The following is a 17,703-nucleotide window of genomic DNA, read 5'->3' on the forward strand; positions in this document are numbered from 1 at the left end:
TGTGTGTGTGTATGTGTGTTAGTCTTAATGTAGATTTCAATTAACTTTTTATATTTGAGTGTAACTGACTATACATCTTTTATTTGACATAGCAAAGAATCTCATTTGTTTGCTTGCCAGTAAAGGCTTAAATGCTTTGGCTCTTTTGTGTATTTGTTCTCAATCAAATAGTCTCATACTGAAAATTTAGATGACAAGTACCTAGGATTATACGCTAAATTAAAATGTGTCTTGGGTCATTTTATTTAGATCACTGTCGTATGCTAGCAATTCAAATTGAGCATAATGGTGTTGTGCTTTTAGTATCAACCTTTAGAACTACAGTCTTAATGATTTTTTTTTTTGCTTCTAGATAATTTGGGGAATATTTTTCATCTTAGTCGCATTGCTGTTTGTAATTTCTCTTTTCCTGTCAAAGTGAGTACAGTAGAGACATTTTCTGAAGCACTTGTGCATATCCTGTAATGTTACACGTTTCCATGCTGGATTCCATCAGTGTAGCCTGCTCCTCTTAAGTAGCTATTTCACTTGACGTGTTCTACAGCATTAACTCAAAGAATGACTAAAAAGGCCCAATAATAGACAGTGTTTCTTTATTCTGTATCAGTTGAGCAATATCTGTAAGATGTTTAAAGTGCGGTTTAATTTGTTATCCTTTTTTTTTGACTTAGTTGAATCTTCCTGGTTAACTTAAGATGCTATTCTTTCTAAATTAACTGAAAATGTGGTGGTATGATATATAGGTTCACTCCATAATTTTTGTTGTTTGTTTTAGTTTGGATAAAGCTCTTCATTCAGCTGGAATAGATTCTGGTTTCATAATTTTTGGAGCTAACCTGAGTAATCCACTGAATATGCTTTTGCCTTTGCTACAAACAGTAAGTAAAGAAAATCAGTCATTTTATTCTCTAGCGAACACTCTCACATTCTGTCCAATTATTATGTTGACAAACCTATTGATGCCTGGCAATACCTCGTGCCCTCTGCTGATTTGACTTTTTATTATGTATGATTTCTACATTGATATGTGGCTTTGAAAAATCATATTGATATATTACTGAACACTTACATTGTACATAATTTGATTTGGGATACATTATCAAATTTAGGGTGAACACTTCTAAGCAATTCCTTGGAATTCCTGTTTTTACTCTTTACTTTTTTATGAAGTCTTTTATTCTATGTATAAATGTAATTTTAGTTTAATTTATAATAGGATTTTTCTTAGGATAATGATACTAAGCAATTTGGTAATAGTTTCGTCATTGTTTTTTGGAGAAATTTTTTTTCATATTATCATAGTAGCCTGATCAGGGTTGGTATTTTAAACATTGGCAAATATGACTAATGAAGTTTCAGTTAATTTTACATAGCTTCTGTTGTTTGTGTATTAAATTTAATTTTGTCTTTTTTCAGGTGTTTCCTCTTGATTATATTCTTATAACAATTATTATTATGTACTTCATTTTTACTTCAATGGCGGGGATTCGAAATATTGGCATATGGTTCTTTTGGATTAGAGTGAGTATTTGATACAAAGTTATTTGAATTTTTTTCATCATTTTGTATATACTCTCCATTAGTGGAGATAAATCTCCATTAGATTTATCATACAGAACTTGTAAATATCTTGATGCCAAAAATGGTGGAAATAGTAGCTTTTTCACTTCGTGTTGACATGAAAGTGCATTTTATGTAGAACAGTGGTTCTTAAATAGGAGCGATTTTGCTCCCAGGATACAGTTGGCAAAGTCTAGAGATGTTTTCAGTTGTTATAACTGGGGGAGAGGGATGCTATGGTATTTAGAGGGTAGAGGTCAGGGATTCTGCTAAACATACTGCATTGCACAGGGCAGCCTCCCACAGCAAAGACTCACCCTGTGTAAGATGTTAAGAAACAGTGCCAAGGTTGGGAGACCATGCTTTAGAGGTTATATTATTTTCCTTAGTGTTTGGCTGCGTGGAAACACACTGCAGCACCAGTGGATACACGGGAGCTCAGAAGTGACCCTTACTACTAGGAGGCAAAGATTACTATATGATTGGAGAAAGGGTTATTTTCTCCTTATACTCATTTTGATGTAAATTAAGAATTTTTAAATGAGTTATATCACCTTCATACTTCCAGCTGTGGGTAGGAGAAAACTCAGTTAAACGGTGGCTTGAACTAATGAAAGACTTCCTTGCTATGGAAAACTTTTTAAATCTAGCCTTCCTTTGGTAGCTCAGAAACATCAAGTCTATAGTCTTCATTGGCTTCTCCCTCATGATTATAAAAGGGCTGCTTCAGCTCCGTTTATCCTGTCCATGTTCCATAAGGAAAAGGCAGATAGGAGGAAGGGGTGACACCTGGAACAGAAAGGAAGCAAAAATCCCCAGCAGGCTGCTTTCCTTCTGATGTTCAATATTTTGTCACTACAGCCGCTACAGGGTGTGGGGAAGCTGGAAATACACATTTTTAGGTGCTTGTGTCCCATCCGGAAGTGGAGTTCTATTGCTCTGCGTCATACTACAATCTAGTAATAAAACAAGGAGGTGACATCTTAGTTGCTAAAATAAAAGTGTGCCCTGCCTTTGAAATGAAGCAAGTCACCAGGTTCTGTGTGTTTGTTACCACACGTTTTAGTTTTCCTCCTGTAGAGATGCATCTGAAAATATCTACAGTCAGAAGATCACAAACTAACATAAGCCTGCTATTACAGGAGAGTGTAATGTGAGGATATCATGAGCATTTCATAGCGATGAGCATCAAGACATGTGACATCGCTGTCCTTGTGCAGGAATTTTACGTAAAACCACAGATACATCACTAATAGTGAATTAAACTCACCCCTTCAATCTTTAGATAGAATTAGAGCTAGTTCACAATTCCTCTTAGCTCTGTGAACTTCTAACAGATGCTATTACATAAGTTTAGAAGGTTTATCTGAAACAGATCTTGTGAATACTAAAATATTCTCTAGGTCTTGAGTTTCTTTGGAGATTGCCATACTAAGTGAAGCCAGAAAGAGAAAAATATCATATGATAATCACTTCTAAGTGGAATCTTAAAAAAAAAAGACACAAATGAACTTATTTACAAAACAGAAACAGACTCACAGACATAGAAAGCAAACTTACGGTTACCAGAGGGGAAAGGGGTGGAGAGGGGATAAAGTAGGAGTTTGAGATTTACAGATACTAACTACTGTGTATAAAATAGGTGAACAACAAGGTCCTACTGTATAGCACAGGGAACTATATTCAGTACCTTGAATTGGCTATAATGAAAAAGCATATGAAAAGGAATATATATATATATATACAGTATATACAGAATCACTATTCTGTACACCAGAAATTAACACACTGTAAACTGACTATACTTCAATTAAAAAATTAAAAATTAAAAAAGGAAAAAGTAATAAACATGAATCTAAACCTAAAAGCTTTACAGGGAAAGAACTCTCTGTCATTCTTCTACTTATCTGCAAAGATTAAGAATTCTTAGTACTTTGGAAAAAAGGAATGGTTGGTTGAACTGTGTTCATTCCACCTAAGAGATGGGTGGGCCTCAGTGCCTTCACATCAGACATGCTGCTGGAATCTTATCCCTGTCTTTCTTCTTTCCAGTTGTATAAAATCAGAAGAGGCAGAACCAGGCCCCAGGCACTCCTGTTTCTCTGCATGATACTTTTACTCATCGTCCTTCACACCAGCTACATGATTTACAGTCTTGCGCCCCAATATGTTATGTATGGAAGCCAGAATTACCTAATAGAGGTAAGTGCAAACTTCCGAAAACTTCATTATTTTGATGTTTTAAACATAGTGATATTTAAAACCCAATTCTGATTTGTGAAAGCTAGCATAAAATACTAGATTCCTCTTCATGTTGCTAAAACTAGTTTTTCTTTCCATTTGGGGGCATACTTATGTTGGCTTCATACAAATTCTTTTTAAAAATGACACTGAATTTCATTATAATCATTCCTTCAGCAGGTCCTCGGGTGCCAAGCTACTGCGCTTCATCTCAGCACTTTGCTAAGACTCATACTGTTTACTCTAAATTAATATTTTAAGCAAGTTTATATAATACGGCTCCCCAGAAAGTTCGGTGAGCAGAGTATGCCTGCTCATTGGTGCCGTGAATCCCACAGGAGAGACTTTATAAATACTTGATTTGTAGGTAGCGAGACTTTCTTTTAACACAGTGGGTGTCCTCTTACCTGTTACATTGATTTCTTGGTGTTGATCTTTCAAAAGCCTACTGTGATTCCTCCGTGTAACTGGAAAGCTAGTTTGGATTTTTTTTGACAGCTTAAAATAGTTTGACCATATCTGATCCAACCTTTGTTGAGTCTTCTTTTCCTGAAACAGCTCTTGCTCTCCTTCCCAGCAGCTCACATCACACCCCTGTTTCAGGGGCTAGTCCATGCCTTGTTTTCATGGAGTCTTTCATTATCAACCTCGTCTGCCCACATCACTGTCTTCTCCTCCTCTACTTCCTCCTTTCTTTCTTTACTTTAACATGTAATTAGAAACAAGAAACAATCTAACAAGCACATCAGACCCTTAACCAATATCATCCATGATATTGTTAAGGGTTGAAAACTTCGTTCATTGAAAAATGTCACGAGGTAAGTGGAGCCGAGATAAGGCACAGGTCCCGATGGAGGTGCACGAAGGACCCGAGTTTGGGAAACGCAATGCTAGAGGGTCCCCTTAATCATTTTCTCATCTTGTAAACCTTTTATTCTCTTCATGCTGTATCCCTTGCACCTAGGTCATGCTTATAATTCTTCTGTAAATGAATGAAATGAGACCATGCTTTTTGTGGATGAAAGCTACTCTTTTTCTTGTCCCACAGTGGGAAGATAAGTAGGCTGTTTCTCTGGGCTTTGTTCAACACAGGACCTAAAGACTGTTGTAGAAGAGCCCTAATGTTAAATTTACCATAAATCTTTTTCTTTTACTTGCAATTTTACGTAAAGTTCACCTTTTAGAATATTAGCTAGATGCAGTTTAATGGAAAACAGTCTGAAGTTCATAATGTGATGACTTCTTATCAAAATATATTTATCACTATAACATTTCCATTTTAACTGCATTTTCATCTTTCAGAGCAATATAACGTACGATGAACATAAAGGCAATTCAACCCTTTCTGTGCCAAAGAGATGTGACGCAGAGGCCCCTGAAGGTAACGCAGCCCTTGTCACCTGTCTTAGAATATATAACTCTGTATGTAACACATGATTTGCCTTGCATTTTGGTGTTATCATTTGATGCATTTGTTTTAATATGTGATGACAAAGGAGCTTTCAGCGAGAAGAAATTGGTAAGTCCCTTCAGCAGAATTTCTTGCTGACATAATGATTACCATTGGGGAGAGGACCGTTACAAATTAGTTCCTTTTGAAGAACAAAAGGTAGTTGTTACTTACCACCTTTACTAGTATAATAAGAAATCCTTCTTAGGTGACTTTTTTCTGTTGTTGTTCTTAAAAAAATTCAAGAGCATTTTGGTGGAATCTGCAGTTTTTAGGACTGAGACCTAAAGTACCTGTGACCTGGAACAACTTTTAATGCATCCAAGTCTAGTTACTTCAGTCGATGTTAATAATGTTAATGATAGTGTCAGTTAACCGTTAAGAACATGTAGATGTGTTGCAGGCATCGTGCTAAGTGGTTCATGTGTGCTCTGCAAAGCTCTGTGATCCCGTGCTCTTAACCTCTGTGTATTTTGAGAGAATCATTTTTTTTTCTGTTTTCTGTGCACTAAGGTGATTGTTTTTTTCTCTCTGAATAATACAGAATTCTGTCCCGATTAAAGATTCCAGATTGATTCATTCACAGTTTGCAGTTTTTTTTTCTTCTACCTTTGCCTTCAAAATGCTTTTGTTTCAGGGTAAAATCAAATATAGTATATTGCTTGATAAGTCATTCAGGGGTACCATTATGAAAAAGATAAATTGGGAGTTTTTTAGCAGGTGAACTATAGAATATGGTAGGGTAAGAGGACTAGGTGGAGAGCACAGGGTAGCCCGGAGGAGGAAGTATGAACTCTACCTGGAGATCACTCTGGAGTGGTATCAAAAAGGCTCCATCAGAAAAGGGACAGCAGAATGCATTTCAGGGTTAAAGAAGAATTCACCTTGTCTGGGCATCCAGGGAAAGCTGTTCTAGGCAGCAGAACAAAATGCACAAATAAAATTATCTTAAACTATAAAGGTATGTGTGCAAACAAACTTAGAATCGTGTTATTGTTTTGTTTTTTAAATTATGGACAGAGGAAGTGAGATTACAGAGTTAGGAACAAATCACAAAAGGTCTTGTGAAGTAAGTAACTCAAGACCCACTGAAGAGTTTTTAAGCATGAAACTAGAACTTGTGATCTGATTTGATTTCAGTAACTTAATCCTAACAGAGAGAGAGGGAGCATGGCATTGAGAAACTGAGACCAGAGCAGAGAAATCAGTTGGGAGCTGTTTACAGAAATCCCAGAGATGGTGAGAGCGTGAACTAAATGATAGTCTTGAAGGTGTAAGATGAAGAAAGAAATTTCGGGGACGAATCGAGAGAATTTCTGATGGCTTGAATCTGAAGCAGTGGGAAGGGAAACAGAATATTCTAGCATGGCCCTCCAGTCAGTGATTTGGTAAATTTTGGTGTCAACTTCCTGAGCTTAATAGAGATAAAAGTCTCTATTAAGGTTAGAAAAAGAATATAAGAAATGATGAGCTGACTTGAGACATCTTAGGGACACTCAGGTGGAGATGTCGTAGGCAGTTGGATATTTGTTAATGAGCTCAAAGGGCGGAAGATGAGGGGCAGGGAGTGTGGAGCTGAGAGGAAGGTTGTTATCTGTGGGCAGAGAAGGTGTGGAGAAGAGGGAGGAAAAGGGGTGAGAGATGTTAACTCAGTGATGGAGGTGAGAACTCACTACGTTGAATAAAAAGGACTACAAAGCAGTGACGGGGTTTATATTAATTAGTCTTGACAGAAATTTTCCACAGAGATTGACAGCAGTTGGATGGAAACTAGAGAAGACTGCAGGGTCGTGGGATTTTTTTTTTTTTTTATGAGGAGAGACTTCAAGGCTGATGGAATAGAATTCATGGAGCAGGAGAAACATAGCAGACAGGGTGAATGGTGGGCCAGTATCCCCCATTCCTGGAGGAGATGGTATTAGAACATCAGAGAATGCTACGGGTAGAGTGAGGGACGCCTCTTTCTCTAGAGGGCAAGGAAGGAGGCAGCCATGTGGACTCACAGTAACCGTCTCTCAGTGAGGGTGGGCAGGAGGCTGCCATTTCTATATGGTCGTCTCATTTTGCTGTCAAGTTTCAGTTCAGGTCAGCTGCTGAGAATTGTGTGGGCCACTGGCACAAAACTGAAGAAAGTGGCAAAAATTTCAATAGGCAAATGGAAGAAGAATCTGACCGAAGATAAGTCAGTGATTGATAAATACGTCAAGGGACAGAGATGAAATTATCTACCTGCATCTTTGTTGAACAAATCTGTACAACTGGTATTAATCTGCACCAATGCCTCGGTTTGTAGGGGAAGGTGGATTAAAGAATTTAAAAATTTTTTTAAAATTTTTTTTGTGGGGAGGTTAGGGGGTAAGGTTTATTTATTTATTAATTTAATGCAGGTACTGGGGATTGAACCCAGGACCTCATGCATGCTAACCATGCACTCTGCCACTGAGCTATGCCCTCCCATCCCGGGTTGAAGGGTTGAAGTGGGCTGGGAAGCAAAGGACAGGCTGAGAGTTAGGTAAAGTGACCAAGCACAGAGTCCGGGATACACAGGAAGTAAGAGACTACAACTGGGAAAAAAGAACAAAATCAAGAAATGACATGGGAAAACAAGTATGAAGAAGACATAATAGTAAAATGTTCTTATTGTAAATAAATATGACTTGATTCTCTAGTTCTACTTTTGTAAAGACTTCAGGCCTAGATTTTTTACTTTGAAATGTACACACATCACACGTAGGGTTGACAGTTGAAATGCTTTGGTTTGTCATTTTTAGCTCAGTGAAAAATTACTGTTGAGTTGATTTGTAATTTTTTTAAAGAGGGCATTGACCCTGAAGATCCAACATAGGTTCTGATTCTTAAATGCTTATAGTTGCATTGAAACCTTAGCATAAAAACAAATCAAAATTTCAGAATTATGTTGCACTAGTAAAAGGGGCTTTAAAATGCCCCTGTATTGCTGAACTGAGTGAATTTGTAGATCAGTGTTATAGATCAATAAGCTTTAGTCAAGTAATACACTTGCCCATAACTTTTTTATGAGTCACATTCAGTGCTTTTGTTTTTCAGTCTGATCTAATTTACAGTGGTTAAAACGACCTCCTTTGAACGGTTGAATATTTTTTTAAAGCATTTTAGTTGACTTATTCTTTGAAATGTTACTTTGCAGTACAGAAACATTCCTTTTAGGTTTACGGATTTATGTTTCCCAAAGATTTTTTGTTCTCTAGCTGATCTCTGTATGTCATATTTGCCTGTGCACACTTGGAAGAGGACGATAGAATTACAATCATTGAACTTGGGGTGGCAGAATAAGAGAATACTTTAAATAAAAATAATGGTGGGATCTGAGAGATCTCTCCTCCCCGATTCAGAATTAAGATGGCTTTGGATACTGCTGCTCATGATGAAGATATTAATCCTACTAATTTCATACATAAGTAAATGAAAATTATTGAGTTTTATATGTTAAAATGTTTTTTAAATGATGGAGAAAGATGAAGAAGCCAATTAGAACATGAGATGAGACATACAGAGTGGGGCTGGGGTGGAGTGTGTGGTGACAGGCTGAAATGACAGTGTTGATTTCAGTGAGGACTGGGAAATCTCAGCACACAGCGAGAAAAACCAGCACTGTTATTTGTGACATTTTGGTGGGCATGTTCGACTTGAGTAGACGGCTCTGTAATACAAATACTCCATAAGGCACTTGATGTCACCTTCATTATGTAGCTGTTGCAAGTAACAGGATTTTGGAAAATGACTTTTAGAGACAAAAATTATAATTTATAGTGTTATACTTAAAATTATTTCTGAGAAAAGATAATCTCCCTAGAAAGATATTAAAGCAATGATATCTAAAAATACGTATATTGATCTCTTACCCATATTAAGTACACTTGAGGGACCCTTTTTTCTTAAGTAATATTTCACCCATATAATGTTTTAGAGTCAAAAGAGTTATCTAAAAATAATGTAGGATCTTTGTGTTTAAAATAATCTCTTAAAGAATAGGATGATTTAGCAGACATATAAAGACTACCTATCATATCATGTTTATAAAGTTCCCTTAAAATAACAATATTACTAAATTTATTCTTACCAGTAGTGCATTGTTTATAAGTTCAGAGTAAGTCAGCTGAGCAAATCAGAAATCAAATTTTAAATTTTGTATGCTATTACAGCAAAAGGACCTTTACATTCTTAGTTTTAGGTTCTTTAATTGCTACTTAATCTAATCATCATTAATACACAGTATATAAGTTGATATGAATAAAAATAGTTAAGCATAGAATTATCAATCGTCACATAATCGTACAGAAATATTTGAGTCAAAATAGGAAGACAAATGATCATTGTCCCTCGGTGGACAAACAGAATGGAGTACCGGGGCAAATTCTGGGAAAGAGAGAGTCAGTGGAAACACACTTATAGTCCCTACCTTTGATAAGCAAACAGCCTAATGGATTTGACATGAAAATAAATGATTGTAATAGAAAAGGAAATGGCAAGCTGTAATGGAATTACAGACAAACGCTACGGGGTAGCAGAAGGGGATAGTGGTTTCCTCTGTAGTATAACATTTTAACTGGGCCCCAAAAGCATAACTTAAACCTAGATGAACAAACAAAAAAACTGAAAGATATTCCTAACAGAGAAGGAATCTGCATTAACAAGGCAGAAAGACAAGTGTATTTGGCAAGTTATCGAAAAAATACATTGTGGCAGGAGCATTGAATATTTGCGGAATACAGTGAGGGGTGAAGCAAGATAATGTTTCCAAATGATCATTCTTAAAATTCTATGAATCTGAAGTCTTATTTCTGCTGTCCTATGTGATTTTTTTTTATCTTTCGCTGAAGTAAACTTGTGTTGTCTTATTTGAACATTAAAGTACCTGTAAATAGGATGACCCATATAAATTAAACTTGACTTTTGTGGGTTCTTCTGGTTAAGTATGTTTGTTAATAACATTATATATACATATATATATATAGTCAGCCTTAAAAAATCATTGAACTATCTATGGCTTTAGATTTCAGCATTAGGATATAATTTTACCAGAACAAATGGTTAAGATATCTCAAGTTAGCTGATGATGCTAAAATAGAAACTGATGTGTTAAACTAAACGACATGAATTACAAAAAACTGAACAGATTTAAATTAAAGAACTAAAACATGGGTATGGTTACTTATGCTAAGTACAAAGGCAAAAGTGAGAAAGATTTTGAATAACTAAAGATGATGTTGGAGAAAAAAATTGTAAAGTAAAATGTGCATTGATATCTTACTTTAGAAAGTAGTTGAACACTAAGTTGTGGCGTAAACAAGCCCATTATCAGGGAGGGACTCGAAACAGCTTCTCTGTAAATAAAACCAAGCTGTTGTGCTTTTCAGTGATAGAAACAGGCTGACCCGTTTTCTCAGCACCGCAAGTACCTGTCCTTCTACAAACATGTATCTGAGACGTCAGTTAGAGATGGAAAAAAATTTCCCCTCATTTTCTGCGTGAGAATTATTGAAATGGAAATAAAGGCCACAAAGAGACACATAAGTTATAAATAATTTTTAAAATATAAACTAGAATGTTAAAGCAAAAAAAAAAACTTTAGCAAGGCCATCTAACTGTTTTAATCCTCCTTTTTTTGCAGATACAAAATCTAAGGTCCTACGAGATTAAAGTTGGTAGTGTAAGACTTGAGACTATAATGCAGGTGTCTGGATTCCAAGGCTCTTTTTTCCTACACATCACTGCTTTGTTTGCATCATCTATCCTTTAAATTGTAAAACAAAATGGGGGTACTGCTTTTTTAATATAATAGAGGTAGGCATTTGAAGCCACAGGAGAATCAAAACACCAACAATATAGAAGAAAATCAGAGGTCAGAGAGCTTAAACCTAGGTTATTTGAGAAGGAAACACAAGAGCCTGGACAGTGAGAGACGAACGGAAGATGGCAGCATCATAGGGTCCAAGAGAGTGTAGCGTACAGAGATCATTGTTGTCGATGCTTTAGAGAGAGATTTACCAACTAGCCAATCTCACACCTCTGAGAATGCAGTTGCAGTAGGGGAATTTGGGCTGAAGTGTTTGAGAATTCAGTGCAAAGATTTAGCTGTGCAGAAAATTCCTTATCTGAATGTGGCTTTTGTTTGGGATTTTTACCATGCTTTCTAAGTAGCTTAAAAACCCCACATACTGAGTGGCACGTGGACTGAGGCATGTGGGTGTTACTGAAAGCTGTACATACATCTCGTTTGTGACATGAGTTCACCCTGAAGTGTGCTCCAGAGCTTGTTGCTGGCTGATCCTTCTTGAGTCCTTTTGTGAGTGAACGTCTTCTTAACTCCACAGCTCTGTTTGCCTAATTAATGCCTTGAAGGAGAACATGGACTTCAGGTTTATGTGTTTTGGGTTGAGTCACTGATTGAACATCCGAGTGGAGATCTTGAGTTGGCAGTCAAGTTGGGTCTGGAGTTCTGGGGAAGTTTTTGCTGGATTGGGGATGCGGTAGATGGCAAGTAAACTGAGGTTGGATGTGGGGTCATCAAGAGAGTGAGCTCAGATGGAGCAGAGGTGCAAGGGTTGCTCTGTGGTTGCCCAGTGTTATGAGGTCAGAAGGAGGGAGAGCCCCAGCAACAGAGATCTAAGGAGGAAAATTCAGTAATTCAGTTCCCTGCAAACCAAGGGAAGGTGGTCAGCCATTCCAAGTGCTGGCATTTGTCAAGTAAAAGAAGGAGAGACTTACGGGTTTTTTTTTTGTTTTTAATTCTTATTTTTCATTGAAGTTAGTTGATTGACAGTGCTGGTTTCAGGAGTATAGCAAAGCGATTCAGTTATGCATCTCTGTGCATACATATATATTTTCAGTTTCTTTTCCATATGGCTCATTACAAGAAATTGAATATAGTTCCCTGTGCTATATAGTAAATAGGTCCTTGTTGTTTATCTATTTTATATATAGTAGTGTGTGTCTGTTAATCCCGTAGGCCTAATCTGTCTCCCCACTTCCCCCCTCTGGTAACCACTGTATGTTTTCTATGTCCGGCAGTCTATTTCTAGTTTGTAAAAAAAAAACGTGTAGCTTTTTTTTTTTAAAGATCCCACATATAAGCGACATCATGGATATTTGTCTTTCTCTGTTGGACTCACTTTAGTTAATATGATAATCTCTAGGTCCATCCATGTTGCTACAAATACATTATTTCATTCTTTTTTTATAGCTGAGTTGTATTCCATTGTATATATATGCCACGTCTTCTTTATCCATTCATCTGTTGATGGACATTTAGGTTGCTTCTGTGTCTTGACTGTTATAAATTGTGCTGCTGTGAACATTAGGGTGCATGTGTCGTTTTGAATTACAGTTTTCTCTGGATGTATGCCCAGGAGTGGGATTACTGGATCATAGGCTAAGTCTACTTTTAGTTTTTTAAGGGACCTCCACACTGTGTTCCATAGTGGCTGCACCAATTTACAATTTACATTCTCACTGACAATGTGGGAGAGTTCCCTTTTCTCCACACCCTCTCCAGCATTTATTATTTGTAGACTTTTGAATGATAGCCATTCTCACTGGTGTGAGGTGATACTTCATTGTAGTTTATTTTGCATTTCTCTGGCGAAATTGAGCATCTTTTCATGTGCCTGTTGGCTGTCTGGATGCCTTCTTTGGAGAAATGTATCTTTAGGTCTTCTGCCTGTTTTTTGATTGGGTTGCTTGATTTTTTTCTATTAAGCTGTATAAGTTGTTCATATATTTTGGAAATTAGTCCCTTGTCGGCTGCATCATTTGCAAATATTTTCAAGGAGAGACTCATGTTTAAACAGATTATTACAATGGGAAGAGGGAGGCTGTTGCAAGAGGAAGAACTCTGACCATGAGATCTGCAGGTGTTTCAGAGATGAGGCAGGAAAGGGCTTTTCTCTCCTAGGGGGGGAGTAGACAAGGCTAGAAAGAACCAAGTGTGAGAGAGTGGGATGAGAATGGAATGTTCTTTCCTGAGGTCAGCCACGAGGGCTTGTTCAGGAAGGGCTGTATGCTGGCTCAGGCCGAGGGCACAAGTCAGACTTCAGAGGCCTGGCAAAGGAGGGGAATTTAACTGAAGTTTAGTCAAGTCAAATCAGCAAGCCGTTAGTTCTGTTAATCAGTGTGGACAGATAGCTCAGCGGATCTTTCGTGAAGCAGTGAGTGAGGATTTAGAGGGCTGTGTCTGGCCTCGTCCTGGGTAAACAAGGGGGTGTCCACGAGCCTTTTCTGCGTCCTGCATTTTATCCTTTTTCATGCTACGTCTTCAATGCCTGATGTGTGTTTTATACTTAAAGAGCATCTTAATTCAGATACTAAATTTCCATCATCCGAATGAAACCATTTATTGGTTAAAGTAAAATAGAGTTCTACCAAAGCACTACAGTTATACATCATGAAAAAATATTTCACACTGCTTCAGTTTTTAATTAAATGAAAGTAGAAATTCGGCTCCTTGGCGTCAGTAGTCACATGTCAAGTCCTTAATAGCCACGTGTTACTGGACAAGGCAGGTCTAGAGCCCGCCTGAGTGGTGGCGTCACAAAGAGATGCAGCCTCTTAGGAAGGTAAGCCCTTCCCTCTCGCGAGGATTGCATCGTCATGTGAGGGTAGGCCGGAAGTAAAGTGACATTACTTGCAGCAAACTGAAAGCGTAGTTGGCCTCAGTGTGAAGAACAGGAAGGGAAGAATCATATCCCAGAGCAGTTGTAACCACGGACTGGCTCTCTGCAGATTGGCAGTCCAAGTACACATCACCGGGGTGAACCTGTTTCATTGTAATTTCAGACCAGCGGTGCCTCGGCATGTGGTGCGAGTAAATATAAATCCTCACTAGCCTCACTAGAGGGATGTATCTTAATTCTACGCTCCGCAGAATTCCCACAAAGGAGCACGAATAAAGACGTCAGAGTCAAATATTCAAGCACACAAGGAAACAAAGCGCCGTGTAAGAGAGCTGGAAATAGCAGACGGCAGGAAGAGACTTGCACACACCCGGTGTTGGAATGGCCACCACAGATTATAGAACAGCTATGATAAAAGGCCTAAGCCCAGATCAGAATCCCGGCAGGAACAACAGACCCTTAAACAGTGAGTGAACGAAACCCTGGCAGATTTGTAAATCATCCAAATACAGTGTGTAAAAAGGAACGTACGGTAGTTGAAAGTACACTCAGGTAACTACAGATTAAAAGCACAACGAGGCATCTCCGCTGACTGTCGGTTAGTTAGCAGAGGAAAGTAAGCGGCTGTGGCTACACAGCAGAGAAGGTGGGCAGTAGCTGCTCCAGGTGGACAGAGTTAACGTCACCGAGGGGCAGCATATGGAGAGGAATGGAACACATGGGCCAAATCCCAAGCAAACACGAGGCAAACCCAGACTGGCAGCGGACAGACGTGGTGTAAAGGAGCTGGCCCGTGTGCTTCCGACCGGTCAGTGTCAGACAGGACAGAGAGGCTGAGGAACGAGAGAGAACATGGTGACCGAGGGTGACACGTGACCCTGGGTTGGCGCCTGTGCCCGAGGACAAAAGTACTGTAAAAAAAAATACACTGGGTAAGACACGCTGAAGGAGGGGCTGTGGGGTAGATCTTTAAAATACAGTATCAGCATTAAAATTCCTGAATTTAATAGCTGTGCTCTATGTAGGAGAACATCTGCTTATTAAAAACTGCTGAGATGCTGGATAACCTGCAGTTCAGACGTGTGTGTGTGTGTGTGCGTGTGTGTAAAAACGTCAGTACCAAGTACAGGCCACCATACGGAATTACTGAAGATAACCATGTCTAGTTACCGTTTTAGGGATATTATACATTAGATTATTTATATCATTACACATTATTTATGTCCTTTTATAATTTACACTTCTATTTGGTGTTTTTCTTAAATTCCGTTAAATTTAAGTTTATATGCTCAGTTGTTCAATGTGATGCATTTTGCCCCCACGAAATGACAGAACATACCTTGAACGTAAGAGCAAGTGAATACAGCCAGTGCTATCTGGTAAACCCCGAGGCAGTTTAGATTTAAAAGGTATAATTTATTGTGGAAGTGAGTTGATCTTTGGTGTTTACTTTCAGTTTTAAATCTTCTATGAAATAATTCATCTCTCACATTTTCCTATCACTTCTGGTATAAATTTCTGGCATCAGATAAACCTTGATTTAATTATAGGCATGTTCAGTCTTGGGAAAAGAATCGTTTTTTTCATAGGTTTAGAGAATCTGTCCTTTTTGAGGCTCTATACAAAAGGACAGCTTAAATCCACAAACATATTAAAAACTCTTCAGAAATTAAATCTCTCGTCTAAAGGCACGTAATACTTTAAAACTTATTGAAGATTTTCCCCATATTTTCAAATAACCCACTAATTTAAATCAAAGATGGCGTTTGGTGATATAATCCAACTTTCTTAAACAATATAAGATATTCTTCTAAATTTCTTACCGATTTTTAAAGACAGAACAGTTTTTACCCTTTCTCATGTGAAGCATTTGCTTTGACAGCTACCGGCTGAAACAAGAGGATTTTCTAATCAATGTCATTTCTTATGTGTCAGAAAACTAGCTTTCTTCTTTCTGGATATTTTCCATATTTACTCTGACTCTAGCATATTATCCATTCCAGGGCACTGTATTTTAATGTCTGTAATAGACTAAGTCTAAACCATTCCAAATGCTGCTCAGAAAGTCTTTAAAATCTTTTTAATCCCATAAAATCCGGGGAACTGACAGCAACATAATGTTGCTAATGTTCAGCAGTTCTGGGCACAGACACATCTCCCTGTTCCTGTGTTAAATGACCCCAAGAACAATCAAAAATAGTTTACTTGCTCTGGGAAATGCTTACTCCTGACTGTGGAACAACTAAAATAGCTTACTTACCAAGATTAATTGCTCAGTGAGACGTGCTTGGAGACTTCACGTCCACCAATCCAAAACTTGTATCATAAACTTAGCCCAATTCTAACGGTTGCCAAAAAACCACTTCTACACCTTGATAGCCGAACTGAGGTGCAGGGGCAGTTTTGTGGGAAAGTTAGAAAAGGCCAGCTTTACTGCTTTGCCAGGCAAAGGGGAGTCACAGCAGGCTCACGCTTTAGAGACTGTGGATCCGTCATGGGGTTGGGGTCCTGAGGTTTTATAGAAAAACTGGACAGAACAGAAAGCCGACAACAATCAGGGCATTTTCCACTGTGCCGTAGCCTTAATCTTGCTGAATCCACCTGGCATCATGGAAAAACTCTGGAGGGTCTGTACATTCTTCTGTGGCTGTCAGCCCGTGACCACCTTCCTGGAACACAGCTTCTGGGTAAAGGATACGCTGTTCTGGGTAGAGAATGTGTAGGGAATGGAGAGTGCAGTGGAAAGGTTGGGGGCTCTTAAGCACAAAAGCAGTGAGCACGTGAAGCAGAGGTGGGGGTTTGTCAGAGAAAAGAGAAAAACAGGTTGCAAGCATTTTAAATCAGAACGGATCAGCAGACCTTTAGCATCAGGGAAGCCAATGTGTTAGCTTCCTACTCTTTCATGACCAGTTCCCCACCTTGTGAGGCCTTGACGAAAGTGGTCCAGCCCAGTTTGGCCCCTTAAACCTTGAAATTCCTTTGTCTTTTCCCTTCCTGTTCTCCCCTACTGTTAGTCTGATAGACTTAGCCTTACTAGATCCATGAGGTTTTCTAAGTGGTGTTTTGGGCAGTTGATAATAAATAAGCCTAGTTATGCTGAATAATTTAAGGGGGGGCGGTAATCATTTAATGAAGAAACTCAAAATCTTAGATTTCGGTTCGTATTTTCTAATTGCCATCTGGCTCAGCTCTGGAAATGCCTGTCCTGCCCCGGCTCCTCCAACCTCAATTCCAAGACTGAACTCCTCTTCGCCCTCTTTCACTTGTCTTTCCCCCACCACCCTCATGTCCTGGGGTGGGAGGAGTTGTCCTGTGCCTTTTGTGTGCCCTGAACTATCTACTCAGATGGAAGTCTTGAAACCATATTCACATTTTCTGGTTCTTCCAATGCTAATCACTTTCCAAGCCCAACCAAGGTTAGAGAAGAAACAACAAACAGAAAGAAACAATGGGGCATTTTCCCATCAGTGGGGATACTTGAATTAACATTGCGTACAATGTAATGATACAGCTTTGTATGTTCTGACATAGAAGGACACACCCCACATGATGATCGGTGGACGAGTGTATACATTACCTCGTTTTTTATGCTTTTGTGCATAAACAAAGCGTAAAAGTCAGGCTGTACCTCGGGGAAATGAAACGTGGAACAGAGACCAAAAAGTAAATATTTACTATTTTATTGCTGTTGTTAGTAAATAGCTTTTATTCTGTCGTTAAAGCAAAACAGTGTTAAGCCTTTTTAAGGATGGGAGTACAAGGAAGTGGTTACTGATTATAGAGAAAGACTTTTCTTCTTCC

General features: G+C 38.4%; 1 protein-coding gene across 1 annotated transcript in view; it reads left to right on the forward strand.

The window, feature by feature from the left end:
* Positions 1 to 17,703, forward strand: part of LMBRD1 (LMBR1 domain containing 1) — a 109,123-nt gene that overhangs the window by 79,608 nt on the left and 11,812 nt on the right. Inside the window, exons 10-14 of the mRNA XM_072965488.1 lie at positions 353 to 417; positions 776 to 878; positions 1,417 to 1,521; positions 3,613 to 3,762; positions 5,104 to 5,182. Coding sequence (XP_072821589.1) covers positions 353 to 417; positions 776 to 878; positions 1,417 to 1,521; positions 3,613 to 3,762; positions 5,104 to 5,182 — 502 coding nt within the window. The remainder of the gene's footprint in view (positions 1 to 352; positions 418 to 775; positions 879 to 1,416; positions 1,522 to 3,612; positions 3,763 to 5,103; positions 5,183 to 17,703) is intronic.

This window comes from Vicugna pacos, chromosome 8, assembly GCF_048564905.1.
Source record: "Vicugna pacos chromosome 8, VicPac4, whole genome shotgun sequence".
NCBI lineage: Eukaryota > Metazoa > Chordata > Mammalia > Artiodactyla > Camelidae > Vicugna > Vicugna pacos.